We start from the raw sequence: 19,640 nt of genomic DNA, 5'->3' as shown, positions 1-19,640 counted from the left end.
CTCTGTTCTTCTCTTAATCTCCATTACTTGGTAAAAAGGTTTTTATAAAACTCTCAGATCCTTAGTTTGAGTCTGGAATCCCACGAACGTTCAGCCAAATCTCTCAAAGCAGGGCTCTGATACCAACTTGTAACACACTGATTTTTACCATAAAATTTTTCATTTTTAAATAGAGAAAACATCAATATTATAAAACCGAGTCATAAACATCCCAGGTGAATCAAATACAGTCATCCCAAATTAAAGTATCAAAATGCAAAAAATCATAAAATTTGCAAGCCAGAGTGTACATTCAAGCCTTCACCTTTCCGCGATCATCTGAAGTACCTGAAACACATTTAATCCACAACTGTAAGCACGAGGCTTAGTGAGTTCCTAAAATATTACATACAACCCAACAAATAAAAAAGTTATGGGTTATCAGCAACCCTATGGATTAACATCACATTTCAGGGGTTATCAGGAACCCTGGGGACTGTCACCAGTCCCCGTAGACTCACAATTGTCTAAGAGATATTAGCAACACAGTTATACAAATCACATCAATCAACAAGTAATACCCAGTTGGTCAGCATGCATACACTACTACACATGTAATATAGTGAGAAGACTTACCTCGCGAATAACAGGTAAAACTACAACAACTCTCACACACAGGGTAGACAGGAGCAACAAGACACCTAACAGCAGTAAAGACATACCCTTTCAGCCTACATCCTTAAAACCCTAGCCTGAGCCAAAATTCAACCATGTTCAGAAGTCAAACATGATCAACTTCAGCCAACTGTCACGTCGTGACCACCCATAGGTCATGTCGTGACCGAACCCGGGCAAAACAATCATGAATACTCCCTTCTCACGACGTGACATGCTATTGCTCACGTCGTGAGATCCGTTTTGGACAGCTTTGAGCATTAAGCTCTTACTCCCTTAAGCCACTCCTTGAGACTTTCTAGAGGGTCTTCCCCAACCTTAAGGACCATAAAAATCATAACTTTTTAGTTATGCATGTCCAATGCATGGCTTGGACACTAACTAGGTCAATAAGAAGAAAATGGGATCAAGAATCATGCTTAGAGTCTAAAACCAACCCCAAACTTCATATTTGAAACTTATACTAAAGAAAATGTCTCAATGATCCATAAAGTTGCTAACTTTATGGATCCTATGCATGCTACCCAACCCAATCATGAAAAGAGAAGCATAAATATTAGATCTAGCATGAATAAGAGATAACGGCAAGAGCTTTAGGACTTACAAAGGTCCAAAAGCACTACAGGATGGTGAGGAAGGAGATTGCTTGCCAAAAGGATGCACCCAAGGAGTCCTCTTTCTTCTTCAAAGAGCCAAAACCACCAAATAAGCTCCTCAAGGTCGCCAATGGAGGCTAAAAACGATTTGGCGGGAAGGAGGTGATGGAGGATAAGGGTGTGCAAACCCTAGCCTCCCACTTCCCTTAAATAGGGCGCAAAACACGTGATTAGGGTTAGACTGGTCTCATGAGGTAAACACCTATGTGTCACGTTGTGAGCCTTAAGAATGGTCATGCAATTCAGCCGAATGTCACGTCGTGAGACATTATCTCTCACGTAGTGACCCTCTATAATTTGACGTTTTTCATTCTTATTTAATTCCTAACATTGAAAGATCGAGTACATGTATTAGATGTTACATCAACACCGAAATTTTAATAATTTTAGTCTTAAAACATTGAAAGAATATTAAAAAAGAAAATGTAAAAAAACAAAAATATATAATTTCTAAAAGAAAATTCCAAAAAAATTTAAAAGAAGCTGTCATTTTTTTAGAGAAAACAAATATTAAAGAACATAAAAAAAATATATGAAAATATTGTAAACAATGTCTGGAAAATTCGTAAAGAACCACACATGTTAAAAGAGATCAAACCAAAACCGAAAATATTATTAAAAGAAATGGTAAAAAAAAAAATTAAAAAAAAAAAATCAAAGTTTTTTTAAAAAAAATCAAGTTATAAAAAATTATGGAAACTATAAAAAGAAATTGTATCAAATCCATAAATCAAAGTTAAAAAAAAAAATCAAGTTATATCAAATTTCTAAAAAAAATCACTTGGAAAAAAAAATGAATGCTTAAGAGGGTTGAAGATGCAAGTCAAGTGCTGTATGGAGCAGAACACGTGCAGATGTTGTAGTCCGAAGTCTTTCAAAAAACAAACTGCTGCGAGTTGACAAATGTTATGCGTGTGTTGCGTCGCGCATCAAAAAATGATCTGAAGAGATTTTTCTAAGAGGATACGGTGTGGGCACGAGACGTGCTCGTTGTGGTTGAGGTGGACGCCCAAAACGGCATTGCATCTCGTTGCACACCGCCCCATCATCTAGTTGCTTCTCGTCGTCGTTACAACCTACACCAACGAGTAAAATCCGAACGTTGCCCTCTTTTTAGCCGTTGTCAACGGTCAAAACAATAAAAAAAACATATTTATTCTCAAAAGTTTGATGTTGCATCTTGTTGTCCATTTCCCCACTTGGTGTTATAACACCATTTGTTTAGGTGGCATGTGAGGTGACATAATTTGGTGTTGCATCTTGTTGCCCATACCCAATGCTCTAAAAGAACAAACAATTCTTTAGATTTAGATTACGTATTTTTAAAATTTTTATTGGATTAAAAACTATAACCGCTCCCTCTCAAAACTAGAAGTATAATCTTATACTTCACTTAAAAACTATTAATTTTTTGGTAAAATAAGATAATATCTTAAATATTTTCAATGATATTGTAGTATATCATGTTCTAGTAGTACATTTGCCTTGGTGCTAGTCAAAAAAGTCGTTCCCTGGTCCGCCTTGCTTACCAACCCAGTACATCAATACATATATCGGTTTAGGTTTGGTCAACCTACAAGTTGGAGATCTTAATTGATAATCCCTAGTTGAAGCAACTAGCAGCTGTAATAATAATGGCCGACGAGTAAGCAGAGGGTCATATCACATATGTGTATTCATTTGGCGGTAAATTTTTCGTGCACGCCAACTGTTTGTAGAAATTCTCCTATGCAGCCATCAATATATTTGTCAGCATCACAGTTATCGATTTGTGTTCCCATGAATATACATAAAGTTCGGAACTTTTTCTCTTGTTTCTGTCTACCCATTCATGGTAAGTTGTAACTTCCTCACAAAAAGATAAAAACAAAACTTGTGAAAACCAGGCAAGTAATTAATACAAGGGATTTACACGTGTACATAAAAGATCGCAGACAGATGAAATAAGCTTCAACAAAGATTCCAAGTAATATTATCTTAAAACTCACAACAAAATCAAGAATTTAAGTTCTTAACCCATAACTCTTGAAGTTTTAGTTAGCTTTTTGTAGGAGTTGTTCATGGAAGCTTTCCCTCCAAGAAGGAAGAGATGAATGCGAGTGCACGAGCCCCTCTTATGGTCACAAATGTTAGGTTTTGGTATCCAACAAGATATCCACCAACCTGAATATATAGCAAAAAGAAATTCCCACAAATCAGTTTTTGTTAATTTACAAAACAAAAGTATCAAAATGAAGATTGAATGGAAGGTCTTCTACCTCGTCTTCATACATCCATGGGTACCATGGTTTCTCCACTGATGTTTTGTCTATTGAATACCTACTCGTTGTGTATCTAGATAAGAACTTACTGATGGAGTGCTATTGCTTGATGAGGAACATAAAGGGGCATAGATGTCATAGGAGTAGATGTTGCTTCTAGATGTTGTTGCCTGACTTTGATATTCAGCACATGTTTCTGTTATGGTTCCACCCTCAGAAAAATTACAGTTGGAAATTATTCCTTCATGGATTTCATCAGAAATAATCGTTTGTGTCCAGAAATAATCAAACATTCCTGTGTTTTCTGTTTCATCATCCACATATGCATTTCCAAGCTGAAAAATATCAACTTGATTACAATTTCCATAAATGTATGTTGATTGTTGAGTACTTATTCTTTGTCAATTTTAAAGTTACTAGATTTTCTGACTTACAGCAATTCCTTTGAGGTTGATGACAGTTTGATTAGTGATCTTGTTGTTTTGAACATATACTAAAAAATCAAAAGAGAAAAAGAAAAGCTTACCTCCATTGAGCCATAGTACAAGAGGATTAGTGGAAGATTTAATGGGTGACTCTGCAAGATAGTACAAGAGTGTTCTCCCATGGTTTTGGTCGACAGTCACATACCCTGAATACTGGTCAAAATCTGTTCCGGTTGGTTGACCTGGCAAAGACGATACCCACATATACAGATGAATATGAATACTCGGTTTTGAGTACTTTGTTACTAACATGATTTAGTGTTGATCTTTTTGCACGTTGGATGCTTAAAGCACTCTCAAGAGGATCATATCTATTCCCACCATAACATTGCACAAAAACCAAAAGACTCAAATGAATCGATATAAGAAGTGGAATCTTCATTTTCGTAATTAAGGTATGTTCTTTTGTTTCATAGATAATACATGAACATTTCTATATATGTAAAGACAAATTGTTGTTGGAAGTAACGACCGACTTCTTGCTGCATTTACCATTATAATGACAAAATCAGTGTTTTCATTGTTTTAAAAACAAAACTAACATAAATTAAGTCCTTACAAGGATGCCAGTCACTTATTATTATTATTATACATACTTGCATGCGTGCGTGCGTGTACAAGAAATATGTTTCAGCATAGTGGAAGAGCTTGGATGCCTATGTAGGAGGTTGTGTGTTCGAAACTTGTCTCACCTTTCTTCCCTCAATATGCTTTTTAAATAAAGGAAACACGTTGACGTGCATGCCATGTAAACAAAAAATCCCCAGCATGCCATGTAGAAAAAATAAATAGTAGCTTTTCAAATAAGTGGTTGAAAATGTAGTTGCTGAAAATTTGTCGGGCAATACCATTAAAATAGTTTTTTGAATAAACAACTTGCAAGGTTTCTTTTGGTATTTAAATAGATTAAAAATAGGTTCTTGACTGGCCACTACGACTTCCTGGTTTGTGAGGATATGGTGAGGGGAGGGCTCACCCTTTGGGAGATATGCTAATACACTGAAATATGTCACATATTTTCTCCTAACCAACTCCTAATTGAATCTCATAGAGAGGTCGGTGCCTTACTCGGTAGACCGTCATGTATTTAAATAGATTGAAGACAAAATTATATAACTGGTCCCATGGTTTTCCAGATTTGTAAGTTTCGTTCCTAACTTTTTTTTTTCGTTACATGGATGGTCTCAGTGGTTTCAATTTCGTACATGGTTGCTCCCTTAACAAGATGAAAAGATTGTTATACCTTTTAAATATCTTTTATATTTTTTTATGTATATTTGATTTATATAAATATTGAAGCAATATGGCCCACCATGTCCCTATTCAATGTTGTAAAAATCCTGACAATAATCTTTAAGCACTACTTGACCGACTAGAGGGCGTCTAACGATTAATCCATACCTACACAATGAGTGACGCAATAGAAAATGATGAAATTTTAACATTTTGAAGTTCTATCTTAGTAGAAACTATTTAAGGAATGATTAGTGTTTTATTAATCATATTAACTTATTTTGTTATGATATTAATGGTTTTTACGAAAATTTTTTATGATATTAGTTATATATATATATATATATATATATATATATATATATATATATATATGTATATATATATTAATTCAACTAATTAGCAATTTATGGTCCTGATTAATCCCCCCTAGCCGATTAACCCATTAACCCCGGTTCACTGACTAGTTAACATTGAACGATTTTTACAACCTTGCCCCTACCCCCGTACACTTATACCCACTAACCCAATCCATCCCCACCCTGTCTACTCCTTTCTTCCCTTCCCCTCCACTGCCACCATCGGTAACCATTTTTCCAGCAACTTGCAAGAAATATGAATTCAAACTAATAAAACATAGTTCCTTATCACTCATTATTATTATTATTTTACACTCACAAAACATAATTCAAGTTCACAAAACCATCTTTCTCTCAAGAATACACTGCCACCACCACCACCACCACCTACTGTCACCATTGTCTACCACTCACCCTTCCTCCTCCACCACAACCGTCTACCTCATCACCCCACCCCACCCACCCACCCATCCACTCCCGCCTCTTCCACCATATCCTAAAATCATAGATAGAAAAACTATTTCACATTCCAAAACCGAAAGTAATACCCATAAACAATTTCTAAAACATAAAATCATAACAAGAACATCAACTTCACATTTTGATTTCACAACCACCATCAAATCAATTTGTTTGATTTGGTATGACATTAATCAAATTAATTCTTAATGCCAAACTGTGTAAATGAATCTCCATGTCAAAGACATGGGGGTTATGCTCATTATATAGAGGAGATAATTACATATAAACCCCTCAAAGAATAAAAAATGACATACAAATGTAATACAAATAATTGTAGTCTAATATCCCCCCTCAAGCGACATGTGGTGGACCAACGTGCAACATGCGACGAAATTGCTCAAATTGCTAACGAGGCAGGCTTTTGGTGAAGATATCCGCAACCTAAAGCTTGGTTGGAACGAACATAGTAATAAGTTTGCCAGATGCAACGAGTTCACGAACAAAATGATAATCAAGGTCAATGTGTTTGGCACGTTTGTGAGCAACATGATTCTGGGTGAGGAAGAGCACACTCTGGTTATCACAAAGGAGGGTCAACCGACCGGAAGGCAAAGCATGAAGCTCACGCAGAAGATGAGTAAGCCAAATAATTTCAGCGGCAGTGTTCGCCATGGCCCGATATTCAGATTCACAGCTGGAGCGAGAAACGGTCGGTTGTTTCTTAGCACTCCAAGATACAAGATTACCCTCCAAGAATATCGAGTAGCCATAAGTGGAACGTCGGGTATCAAGACAACAAGCCCAATCCGCATCAGAGTAGCCCACAATAGAGGTGGACTTGGGCCGAGAAAAAATGAGACCAAAAGTGAGCGTTCCCTTCACATAACGAATAAGACGCTTCACAGCTTGAAAGTGAGCGACAGTCGGAGCATCAAGATACTGGCTGACCTGATTCACAGCATATGCAATGTTCGGTCGAGTAATCGTCATATATTGAAGTGCACCGACCAACGAGCGATAGCGCATGGGGTCCTCATAAAGGGGACCATCACTAACAAGAGAGGTATTGGTGGCAAGGGGAGTCGTCATGGGCTTAGCATCAAGTAGACATGCACGAGAAACAATGTCATGAGCATATTTGGCCTGGTTGAGGAAGAGACTGTGTGGAAGCGACGTCGCCTCGAGGCCAAGGAAATAGCTCAAGCGCCCAAGATCTTTAATACGGAACTCAGCATGAAGCTTGGCAATAAAGCTAGACATAACGGAGGTGTCGGATCCAGTGAGGATCAGGTCATCCACATACACCAACAAGTAAAGAATGCAGCGATCCCGGTGAAAAACAAATAAAGATAGGTCAGCCCGACTACAAGAGAATCCATGAGTGACCAGAAAAGAGCTCAACCGATGAAACCACGCATGCGGGGCTTGCTTCAACACATATATAGCTTTGTTGAGCTTGCAAACATGATTAGGAATCCGAGTATCAACGAACCCCGGGGGTTGCTGCATATAAACTGTATCACCCAACTTGCCATGTAAAAAGGCATTATTAACATTAAGTTGATGCAGTTGCCACCCATTTATAATGGCGAGATAAAGAACAACACGGATCGTGTCAGCTTTGACAACAGGACTGAAAGTATGCGAAAAATCAAGGCCCGACACCTGACTAAAACCTTGGGCAACAAGACGATCCTTGTTCCGCTCAATAGAACCATCCGCCGGGTACTTAGTATGAAAAAGCCACCTGCAACCAACAATATTAGAGTGAGGCGGACGAGGAACCAACATCCAAATATTATTGTGGTGCAACACATGCATTTCGGAGCGCATAACATTACACCATTTAGGTTCACGCAAGGCAGTGACATGAGAAACCGGATCCGGAGAAGAGAGCACAGCCGATAACAGACCACATGACCGAAGGTGGGCAAGATCAACCCGATAATGTGGGATAAAAATCCCCACCTTAGCACGAGTGGTCATGAGGTGTGAGGACAAGGGGTCGGCGTCGGCACTTCGGGCTCAGGAGGGGCTGAAGCAGACTCATCAATGGGATCGGTGTCCGAGTCGGGCCCAAAAGAGTTGTCGGAAGAAGAAGAGCTTGACTCGGTGAGGTCCGGTTCGGCATCGACATCGGGGGTGGAATCGGCGGCTGCTGGTGGAGGCTCGGTGACCTCAGGTGCGACAGAAACGGGCTCCGGGCAAACTGCACATGGAGCTGGGGGCGGAGACGGGGCAGCCGACCTTGGAGGAGCCATAGGCGGGGATGAGGGCACCTGGATACTGGGAACGTCTCCAAAAAACTCATGTAAAGGCAAAGAGGCCATGGGAGCCGCGCCGGAAAACCCACCAAAGGGAAAATAAGTCTCATCGAACCGGGCATGTCGAGTAATAAAGATGCGTGAGGAAACCAGGTCAAGACATTGATAGCCTTTATATTGCTGATGATAACCAATGAAGATGCATGGTATACTCCGAGGAGAGAGTTTGTGAGCTGCATAATCACGCAAATAAGGATACACGCGACAGCCAAAAGGACGGAAAGTGTCATATAAGGGCACCCGATGAAACAACACCTCAAATGGCGACTTCATGTCAAGAACCTTGGTAGGTAACCGATTAATAATAAACACAGCGGAGCTAAAAGCATGCACCCAATAAGATGCCAGAATGTACCCGTGAAACATCATAGCGAGCCCGGTTTCCACAATATGACGATGTTTCCGTTCAACTCACCCATATTGTTGTGGGGTATACGGACATGATATTTGGTGAAAAATCCCATGTTTTTGCAAAAGAGTTTTAACATTTTTGTTCACAAATTCGGTACCCCCATCATTGTGAAAGGTTTTAATTTTAGTGGAAAATTGCGTTTCAACAAAAGTAATAAACATCTCAAACACCATATAAAAGTCCGATTTGGACTTAAGCGGATAAAGCCATGTGAACCGGGGAAAATCGTCAACAAACGTCACATAATAGCGATAAGAATCAACCGAAGTAACCGGAGATGAGCCCCAAAGGTCACAATGCACCAAATCTAAAACACAAGCGACACGTTTATCATTATTATAAAAAGGTAAGCGATGTGATTTCGCTAGTTGGCACGGCGAACATACAACCGGTTTAGGTAAAATAGAAGACACCAAAACAAGTCCAACTTTATTTAACAAAGAAATTGTGTCAAACGACACATGTCCCAAACGGGAATGCCATAACTTAAAAGAAGCCTTCGATCCATTCCGAGCAAAGAAAGCACGCGCCACCGGTTTATTAGGAAGAATGTAGAGTCCATGATCACATCGTTCGTGAGCTAGAGCCCGCTTCGTTTCCCGATCCTGAATTTCACAATAATATTTGGAGAAAAGAACATCCATGTCATTATCATAAGTTAACCGGCTAATGGAGAGTAAATTTTTCGAGAGACGGGGAACCACTAACACATTCCGTAACCGAATTCCATTAGCAAGAGAAGAATGTCCAATAGATCAAATAGGGAGAGTATTACCATTACCAAATTGAACCGAGCCATCACTATTGAACGGTGTGGGTTGAGAAACCGAACCCGAGGAAGACACCATATGATCTGACGCATCGGAATCAACATACCAATCCGGGTCGGGAGTAATATTGACCTTACATTTGGCTAGAAAGGCTTTCACCAAGTCGATGTCATTCACGGGGGCCGAAGAGGCAAACGAGGACAGTTGCGGGCACTGATTTGCATAATGGCCATTGGTACGACATAGTTGGCAACGAGGGGAACGACGCCCACAGCCACGACCACCGCGAGCGCCGCCACCACGAGGAGCCCCACGACCTCGCCCAACAACCCAGGAGGTGCGTCCGGGAGGAGTCTCGGCAGTGAAAGCAACGGGAGACGGCGACGAACCATGAAGCGAGGTAAGAAACATTTCATGCCCCTCGGCTTGGGCAAGCAAATCACGGAAAATGTGAGCATGACGGGACAAAGGAATCTCCACAGAAAAGGATTCAAAAGAGCCACCAAGACCACATAAAAACTAATGGCACTTGTCTGATTCATCAACCGTGTGACCAATGGCCACTAGTTGATCACAAATAGCCTTAAAACGATGACCATAATCCAAAACAGAAGCGGTACCTTTAGAAAGGAGACAGAGTTGATCACGAAGATTATGAACCCGCTCCATAGAAGAGTTTCTGTAGGCAGACTCGAGAGCCGTCCAAACCGCACAGGCGGTGGATAGACCCACCACCTCAGAAAATGCCTCTTCGGTGAGAGATGCTTGAAGCAAAATGAGGGCGCGTTGGTCCGCGACTTGCTACTCTGCAAACTCCGGGTTCACTGTGGTCTTGTTATCAACCGTAATAGATGATGGCGGGGCATTAGAAGAGTCGTCAACATGGCCAAAAAGATGTTGATAGGAGAGGAGTGGAGTGGGTCATTTGATTCACCCATAGAAGGTAATTAGTGGAGGAGGAGAGGCGGATTGTGATGAGGTGAAGGATGGTATTCATGGGAAGGGTGGTATCATTGGGGTTGGATGTTGACATGATGAGGCGGCGGTGGTGATGAAATTCCAGTGAGAGGAGAAGAAGAAAACCGAAGAAAAGAGAAGAGAATAGGAGGGATCGAAAGTTTAATGAGGAAGTGGAATGGAGGGGTTGGCTCTTGATACCATGTGTAAATGAATCTCCATGTCAAAAGACATGGGGGTTATGCTCATTATATAGAGGAGATAATTACATATAAACCCCTCAAAGAATAAAAAATGACATACAAATGTAATACAAATAAGTGTAGTCTAATACAAACGAATTAAACATATACTTGGCGACCAACGAATTAAATATGCAATTGCAAATTTTGAGCAAATAAAAAGAAATTAAACGATTATGTACAATTCTTGGATTACTCGAGATGTAGTACTAGGTTTTTTTAGGGTTATAGTTGAAAGGGGAAGCAAAAGTACAAGCTATGTACTAAGAAACATGTTAGAAGCAACGATAGTGGTGCTCATTTCTCTTCATCACCGGAACCACCGGTTCCTTCCACCGACTCAAGACACATATCACCGATACCTTGTAAGCCCCCACCTCCTATTCCTAAGAAGCAATGATGGTGGTGCTTCTCTTTAACCTCACAAAATGACCGACGAACAGAGAGGGGATATGGAGCGGGAGTATGGCGACCTGAGAGGAGAAATTGAATAGGAGGGAGATGAGTGCTATTGGGGGTGAGGGAGGTGAAGGGATTTATTATTATTTTTAATTTAAAATTAGTTACATACAAAGATAAAATAAATAAAGGGTAGAAATGTCATTTCATCTGGCTATGGGACCAACCGTGCATGGAATTGAAAACACATAAACCATCCATGTAACGAAAAAATGTTTGGGACAAAGCTTGCGAATATGGAAAACCACATGAACCATTTATATAATTTTGTCTAGATGGAATTAACTCATTAAAAAGGAGAATCAACCGTGGCCTACCAACCCAGTACACCATGGCGTAGCCACATGTACCGGCTACACCATGGCGTAGCCACATGTACTCCAGGTGGGTCCTAGGGCCTACCTAAGTTTTAATATTTTATAGAAATTATATAGAAACTTATAGAAGGACCTATCTTCTGGTATTGAAAAATATAAAGGACCTATCTAATTCTGTATGAGGAACTACGTAACTTTTTGTTCTAGATTCGCCACTAAATTGTCAGTTTAGGTTTGGTTAAGACGAGGTCATATGGTTATTCTTTTTCATGGTAATAGTTTTCCAGCACACCAACTGTTTGTACTTTGTAGAAATGCTCCTATCATATGTATCTATCATTATATTTATCAGCATCATACTTATCCGTTTGTGTTCCCACGGATATACATAAAGTCGGGAGCTTTTCATTACCACTTTATCTTAATCAATTCATGCCATGGTTGGTTGTATTTTCTTCATAAAAAGATGAAAAACAAACATGAATAAATCAGGCAAGCAATAAAAGGGATTTACATGTGTAGCATAATCTGGGTACGTACGTAGAGGCAACAAAGATCCCAAGTAATCTTATCCTAAATCTAGAATTTGTAATCTTGATGATATAGATCAATCTTAAGTTCTTAACCCATTATTCTCAAAGCTCTAGTTAGTAATTGGTAGGAATGTGAAGGAGGGAACTGTTCACGGAAGCTTTCCCTCTAAGAAGGAAGAGAAGAATGCAAGTGCACGAGCCGGTTGATAGCTTGGGACGAAGTGTCCAGCCCCTCTTATTGTCACAAACGTTAGGTTTTGGTATCCAACAACGTATCCACCAACCTGAATAGAGTAGTGGGTGTGTGAGTTATAAAAAAATCCCTTAATAACAAATAGAAATTCCCTCCCATCATTTTGTTAAATTGAGTTAAAGAAATATAAAAATGATGATTAAATGGAAGGCTTTCTACCTCATCTTCATACATCCATGGGTACCATGGTTTCTCCACTGACGTTTCTAGTTTGTCTATTGAATACCTACTCGTTGTCACAGGTACTCTCCCATCTGTGTCTCCACTGCAAGTTTTATGAGTTTTAGTTTTTATTTAAGCTATAATCAGATAAGCATCCACAACAACACAACAACATTTGATTTTCTACCTGTATATCCAAACGCTGATTCCACTAGCCATTAGATCCTGAATCACTGGCAAGACTGTAAACGGCATATCCTTCCAGTGTATGCCTATGAAATCACTATATTTGGATAGAAGAAATTTATAAAAATTGATCAAGATGATGTGATTCAAGATTTTCACATTATGAACTTTTTAAGATTAATTAGTAGTATTACTTGCAAGATTCCCAGTAAACCGGTTTTACATGAAGGGCTTGTTGCACCGCAGCTATGTTCAAGTATGAGTCGATATAATTTCCCGTGCATGGATCAAATTCTGATATCTGTTCCAGTCATGTGAATTCATGTCAAGATTTAATTTCCAGATGTGTGTGTATTTAGATAAGAGCTTACTGAAGGAGTGGTGTTGCTTGATGATGAACATAAAGGAGCATAGATGTCATAAAAGTAGATGTTGCTTCTTGCAGCTTTAGCCTGACTTAGATAATCTTCACATGCTTCTGTTATGGTTCCAGCCTCAGAGAAATTGCAGTTAGAGATGATTCCTTCATGGATTTCATCAGATATGATCGCGTGACTCCAGAAGTAATCGTACATTCCTGTGTTTTCTGTTTCAGAATCCACATATGCATTTCCAAGCTGAAAATATGTCAACTCGAAACATTAATTATCATCAACTTTAGAGTTACTCATCAGGATTTCTGACTTACAGCAATTCCTTTGAGGTTGATGACAGTTTGATTAGTGATCTTGTTGTTTTGAACAATTAATTGTGCAAGTTGTGGGATGTAATGTCCTGCATAGCTTTCTCCCGTGATATAAAAATCTCTAGTTTTGTATTCTGGAAACCTTTCTAACCAATTGACTAGAAATGTATACGAATCTTTTGCTGTTTGTATATCTCCGGTTTCATAATCTGAAGATGTATTTGAGTAAGAAAATCCCACTCCAGCTGGGGATTCCAAGAAAAGTACATTTGCAACTGCAGAGGTTAATCGATCGTTATAACATAATTAAAAATTAAAATGCTCTTTTTTGAAACATATACATAGATATATGATTGTTAATTACCATTGTTCCATGCATATTTATTATGTGAAAGGGTTACATTATCAGCATTGACTCGAAATGGCCCAAGTTCCATCATGGCCCCGTTTCCAAACGAGGAGCAACCTGGCCCTGGAGCGATTCATAGGTTAGTTTTTGAACAAAAAAAATCTTTAAAAATGAAAAAATAAATAAATAAATAAATACCTCCATTGAGCCAAAGTACAAGAGGATTGATGGAAGAGTTAAAGGGTGACTCTGCAAGATAGTAGAAGAGTGCTCTCCCATGGTTTGGGTCGACAGTCACATACCCTGAATACTGGTCAAAATCTGTTCCAGTTGGTTGACCTGGCAAAGATGATATCTTGTCGAAATCTTTCAACCCGTCTTGAGGGCCCACATATATGGGTGAGTATGAATACTCGGTTTTTAGCTCTTTGTTTCTGATAGGATCATGTACTGATCTTTTAGAACGTTGGATTCTTAAAACGTTCTCAAGAGGATCATATCCGTTCCCACCATAGCAATGAACGAAAATTAATAGACTGAAATGAATCGATAGAAGAAAAGCAATCTTCATTGTTTGGAGATACGTTTTGACGCTGCTTAGGTGATATATACTGATATATAGAAACATTCAATATATAAAAATACGAATTGTTATTGGAAACAACAACAATGTTCTTGTTGCATTCATAATTTCAGAGACAAAACCAATGTTTTCATTGTTTTTGAAAACAGATGAAAGTATTAAAAAAAACTATGTACACAGATTATGTTATTTTCTTCTATTTACAAAATAATGAAAACATTGATTTTCACTCCAAGAAACTTAATCATTAGCGGGGACACGGTGGCCGCTAAAGAGTGCGGTTGTCGCCACAAAAGGGTCGCCGCTGTTGCCTCGTCGCAAATGCCCAATATGTCGCCGCTAATGCATCGTCGCCACTAATACCTAAGTGTCGCCGCTAAAATATTTTCCTTTTTTTATTTAACGTTAAAATTATAAGAAACAATATAACATGCATAAAAACTGCTACAAAATTTAATTTTGCAGAAATATTAATCCAAAATATTAGTCCGTACACAACCAGTCCAATATATTCATTCCAAACAAAGTGCAATATTATATCCAAAATATTAACTCAAACAACACATTTCATAAAATCCTAAAAAGGTAGTTATTCGTCCTTATCACTCTCATCGTTTCCTTTGTTGTCATTTTGTGGCGACATTGAGAGAAACTAGTCTTCCAGTGCCGCAGAACAGGTCGTGTTCTTTAGTATTGTTTGCAGCATTTCCATCTACAAAGAAAGCGAAATATATTACCAACATATCATAATAGCATTATGCTTTCCAAAAATTATCAAAATAAAAAATACCAACATATCAAACTATAACCAACATATAATTATAGCATTCTACTTTCCAAATACACTTAAACATACATCATACACAATATATACATTATAGCATTTTACTTTTTTCATTTTTTTCATTATAGCATTGTACTTTCCAAAAAATTACCAAACTACAAAATACAAACATATCAAACTATAACTATACTAAATGATACACAATATTGCATATACATTATAACATTGTACTTTTTTCATTTTTCCATTATAGCATTGTATTTTCCAAAAAATTAGTAAACTACAAAATACCAACATACTAAACTATAATCAAACTACATGATACACAATATTGCATATTCATTATAACATTGTACTTTTTTTTCATTTTTCCATTATAGCATTGTACTTTCCAAAAATACCAAAATACAAAATATCAACATATCAAACCATAACCAACATATCATTATAGCATTCTACTTTCCATTATAGCACTGTACTATATATTAAACAAACAATTATAAACATATCATTATAGCATCCTACTTTTTTTTCCATTATAGCATTATACTTTTCAACTTAAACTAACAATTACATATGATTGTGGTGGTTGTTGTGTCATCGGTTGTTCCTGATCGTACATAGACACAACCGTAGAAGGTTTACACCCAATGCCTCTGATATGTCCGCGTCGAACACCCAATATTATTTCAAAACATTTTTTATATCACTAGGTATTAGACCGCTTGCTTCAGAAGAAGCTTGGATTTGTTGATTGATCTCCTGGAGTAAAGCATTCTGTATTTTCAAAAAATGATAAACATAATAAAAATAAGATTACTAAATACCCCTTGGCGATTTAAACACTTATATGAAAATACAAATTAACCACTTATGTATTGTTGCTCGACTGCAGGACTACTAAATACCCATTGGCGATTGGTATTAACCTTACGAAATGCTTTGATTCGAGTGATATCCTATTTAACATTAGAAATTAGATTAATTATACTTTAAATAAACAGTTAAATATATCATAACTTACTTCTTTGAAACAGACATTGCTATACGAGCTCGACCCCATCTGTTTACAACTTGTTGTTTTGCACGGGCTTCTTTGTTTGACGTCGAACGCTTTAAAAATTCGGGCGTTTGAAAATGCTCGACTGTCTGCGCCCAATTTTCACGTGACATACCCTAGGGGGTGGGGGGTTGTCTAATATCATTGGGATATCTGCATTGTAACATACCGATTATGAGGTCTTTGGTCCAAACGCCAGGCGTTTGGCAAAGAACGTCAGGCGTTGTAACATCCGGATTTCCAGGTATCATAAATTGAGTATTTATTTTTGAGTCAAGAAGAGGGATTCGACGAGTTGACGCCTAGACTCGTCGAGTAGGATCGCGACTGCTGACTAGGATTAATGAATGGACTCGACGAGTCAGAGGGTCGACTCGACGAGTCCGCGTTGTGGACAGAAACCCTAAATCTTTGGGCATGTGCCCTATTTAAGGGACCTTATGGCCTTCATTTGCGGCCACACTTTCAGAGAAAAGAACCCTAGCATATTTGAGTGTGTGTAGTGAGAGAGAGAGAGAGAGAGCCATCTTGAACCATTTGTTGTGATTTTGCTAAGGAGGAGAAGTGATCCAGCAAGAAGGACCGAAGGAGGTTGTTGTTCTGAGACTTTCAAGCAAGGAGGCTTCACTTTGAGGTAGCAATTCGGCCCTTTTCTTCTTTTTTGTGTAGGCTTCTTGAATCAAGGGTTTCTTTACCCTTTCTTGAGTTGGAATAAGAGCATGAGAGGTCCCAATGTGAAATAGACCTTAGATCTGGACCTTAAGAGGTCCAGAGAGCCCCAAACATCCAGCTTTATGCAGTTCCTTTTTGGGTTTTAGAACATGGTTGTCATATTAGGGCTAATTCATCATATACAGCCATATGAGTGTTGCATAAGCATAAAGTTTGGACCTTTACGTAACTTTTGAGTGTTAGAAGGCCAGATCTATAAGTTAGAGAAACAGATCTGACCTCAGAAGGTCGTTTGAGCATTCTCATGGAAGAAACTCGCCGAGTCCATGAGCGGACTCGACGAGTCGGATCGTGTTGCACCACGATTCGTGATCAGTGGTAACCCGTCGAGAGAAAGGTTAACTCGACGAGTCGAGTGAGGCCTTAGGAGGATTCAGAGGACACGCATGGACTCGCCGAGTCACCCGAGTGCACTCGACGAGTCTGGTCAAAGTTGGACCGTTGACTGGGGGTTGACTTTTAGGGTTTGTCAACATTTGGACATTGGACCATTGGAGGGGTAAAATGGTCTTTTCCCCTTCTGAGAGAATATAGGGAGGGACTAGTCTAGCCTTTGAGAGCCGTATTAATTAGAGATAATTACTTTATGTGATTAGGCGGAGGCTAGATCAGATATTCGAGTTCGAGACTTTCTGAGATTACCCGAGGTGAGTCTTCTCACTATACATTACCTAGAGTGGTAACTATGTGCAGACCGGAGGGTCTTATGTGTTATGTGTATGTTGAGTTTATGTGCTTTGTGATATATGTATGCTATGTGTTATATAGACCGGACCGGAGGGTCCTACGATTTATACCGGACCAGAGGGTCCAACGATTTAGACCGGACCGGAGGGTCCAACGAGCTAGACCGGACTGGAGGGTCCAACGAGCTACGGGACTGGAGGGTCCCGCTGAGACACATTGACCGGAGGGTCATACCGAGTTACAACCTCGAGTGGCTTATGTGTTGTATGTAGTATTTTGAGGAACTCACTAAGCATTTATGCTTACCGTGTTATGTGATATGTGTTTCAGGTACCAGCGAGGATCGCAGGAAGGCGCCGGCATGATTTGTACACACTGGCAGAGGATTATGTTTTGAGATTCTGGGATATGTTTTATTATGATGACATTTGATACATGAGATTTTGAGAATATTATATGAGTTTTATTATGTGGAAAAATGAAAATTTGTTTTAAAATTTACGTCGTTACAAGTTGGTATCAGAGCCTTGGTTTGAGGGATTCGGATGCACCTTCGGGCGTATCTGAACTCAAACTGAGGATTTGAGAAATTTTGCATAAAAGAAATAATTTTTCTAAAAAGAGAAAAAGATTTTTGAGAAACGCAGAACGGAGCAGTGTGTACAATCCGCCAGCGCCCGAACGATGATTTCCCAAAATACCCTTACATTATGTGTTATGAGATATTATGTGATATGCTATGCATGCTAAACTAGGCTAGGTATTCATAGTTAGGACTAGAGTGGGCCTGATTTGTGATGCCTTAGCCTAGGAGTTACTGCTACTATGAGATACTTCTAGAGTGAGTAGGTAGCAGCGATGAGCTTATGAGTGGTCTACTGGAGGGTAGCCGAGTTTAGTGAGATATAGAGTACTTGTGATCTGGGATCCTAGGAGGAGGACTTGGGGTGCATACCGATGCATTGTGGAAGGTAGTATAGGGCCCGTACTACTGGAAACACCGGATCGGTGAGCAGTCCAAGTAAGAATCCTTAGGGTACTAAAGAACAAGTAGGGTTGAGTATCGAGTGCGAGTATACTCGAGTGAGTCTCTAACTTCTTTTGTGTTGTATTTCAGAGACATCATGGTTGGGACGCGCCACCACCCAGGGGGCAGTGGTACCAATGGTACCAGTGATGAGGAGATTCGTAGGTTAATTCACGAGGAGGTGGCCGCAGCCATACGAGCGGAGATTCCTGAGATGTTTGGGTCTATCAAGACCTTTTTGATTGAGACGTTTGACGAGCGGTATGCTTCTCTTACCGAGGCTGTTGTTGCTGCAGCCACCGCAGTCGTCGCCGCTGCCAGGCCACAGGGGGGTGACTCGTTGTTGTACCGAGAGTTCAGCAACACGAAGCCACCAGATTTTGATGGGACTCAGGATCCGATAGCCGCGATGAGGTGGATCTCTGACATTGAGGGATGCTTCTACACCTGTTCTTGTCCGGAGCATCTGAGAGTTCGGTTCGCGCTGAACCAGCTTCGCTTGGGAGCGAAGGACTGGTGGAAGTTTGTTACGGCAGACTTCACTCCTACAGAGATTACAACGGTGAACTGGGAGAGGTTCACCACCATGTTCCGAGATGATTATGTTCCCCCGGTGGAGAGGGAACGATTGGTGCAGGAGTTCTTGTCCCTCAAGCAGGGGACGGAGTCCGTGACTGTGATTACACGGATGTTTCATGAGAGGGCATTGTTTTGCCCTGAGCATGTGTCTACCTAGAAGGCACGTATGAGCCGATATCTGAGCATACTGAGTAGGGACATTCGTGAATTCGTGGCGAACTCGACATACCAGACATTTGTCGAGCTCCAGGCGAATGCCCGGAAGAGGGAGATTGAGCTAGAGACTCAGGCCAGGGAGGAGGCCGAGTCTCAGAGGAGGGATAGGCAGCCGGTACAATCCCAGTCGGCAGCCAAGCGGGCAAAGCCTGCTGATTCGAGATCTGGATGTCCGAAGGGCCGCACTTGCGGGAAGTGCGGCAAGAGCCATGA

General features: G+C 39.8%; 1 protein-coding gene and 1 long non-coding RNA gene across 2 annotated transcripts; one reads left to right on the top strand and one right to left on the bottom strand.

Annotated features, from left to right (window-relative positions):
* The first annotated feature begins 2,788 nt into the window (after positions 1-2,788).
* On the top strand, positions 2,789-3,886 carry LOC145138866 (uncharacterized). Its single transcript, XR_013721767.1, has 2 exons — positions 2,789-3,276; positions 3,362-3,886. It is a non-coding gene; the product is annotated as an uncharacterized LOC145138866 (long non-coding RNA).
* Positions 3,887-12,273: 8,387 nt separating this feature from the next.
* LOC145137695 (serine carboxypeptidase 1-like) lies at positions 12,274-14,330 on the bottom strand. Its single transcript, XM_079071833.1, has 8 exons — positions 13,958-14,330; positions 13,775-13,882; positions 13,414-13,685; positions 13,097-13,342; positions 12,920-13,026; positions 12,727-12,822; positions 12,537-12,642; positions 12,274-12,408 (listed from the first exon to the last, which is right to left on the bottom strand). Exons 1-8 carry the CDS (start codon positions 14,328-14,330, stop codon positions 12,274-12,276), a joined length of 1,443 nt encoding a protein of 480 aa, XP_078927959.1.
* Between the last annotated feature and the right edge of the window lie 5,310 nt (positions 14,331-19,640).

Source organism: Lactuca virosa, chromosome 9 (genome assembly GCF_052849685.1).
Source record: "Lactuca virosa cultivar CGN04683 chromosome 9, Lactuca_virosa_CGN04683_v6, whole genome shotgun sequence".
NCBI classification, from domain to species: domain Eukaryota; kingdom Viridiplantae; phylum Streptophyta; class Magnoliopsida; order Asterales; family Asteraceae; genus Lactuca; species Lactuca virosa.
The sequence above is the reverse complement of the archived record's forward strand: the minus strand, read 5'-3'. Positions and strand labels throughout refer to the sequence as shown.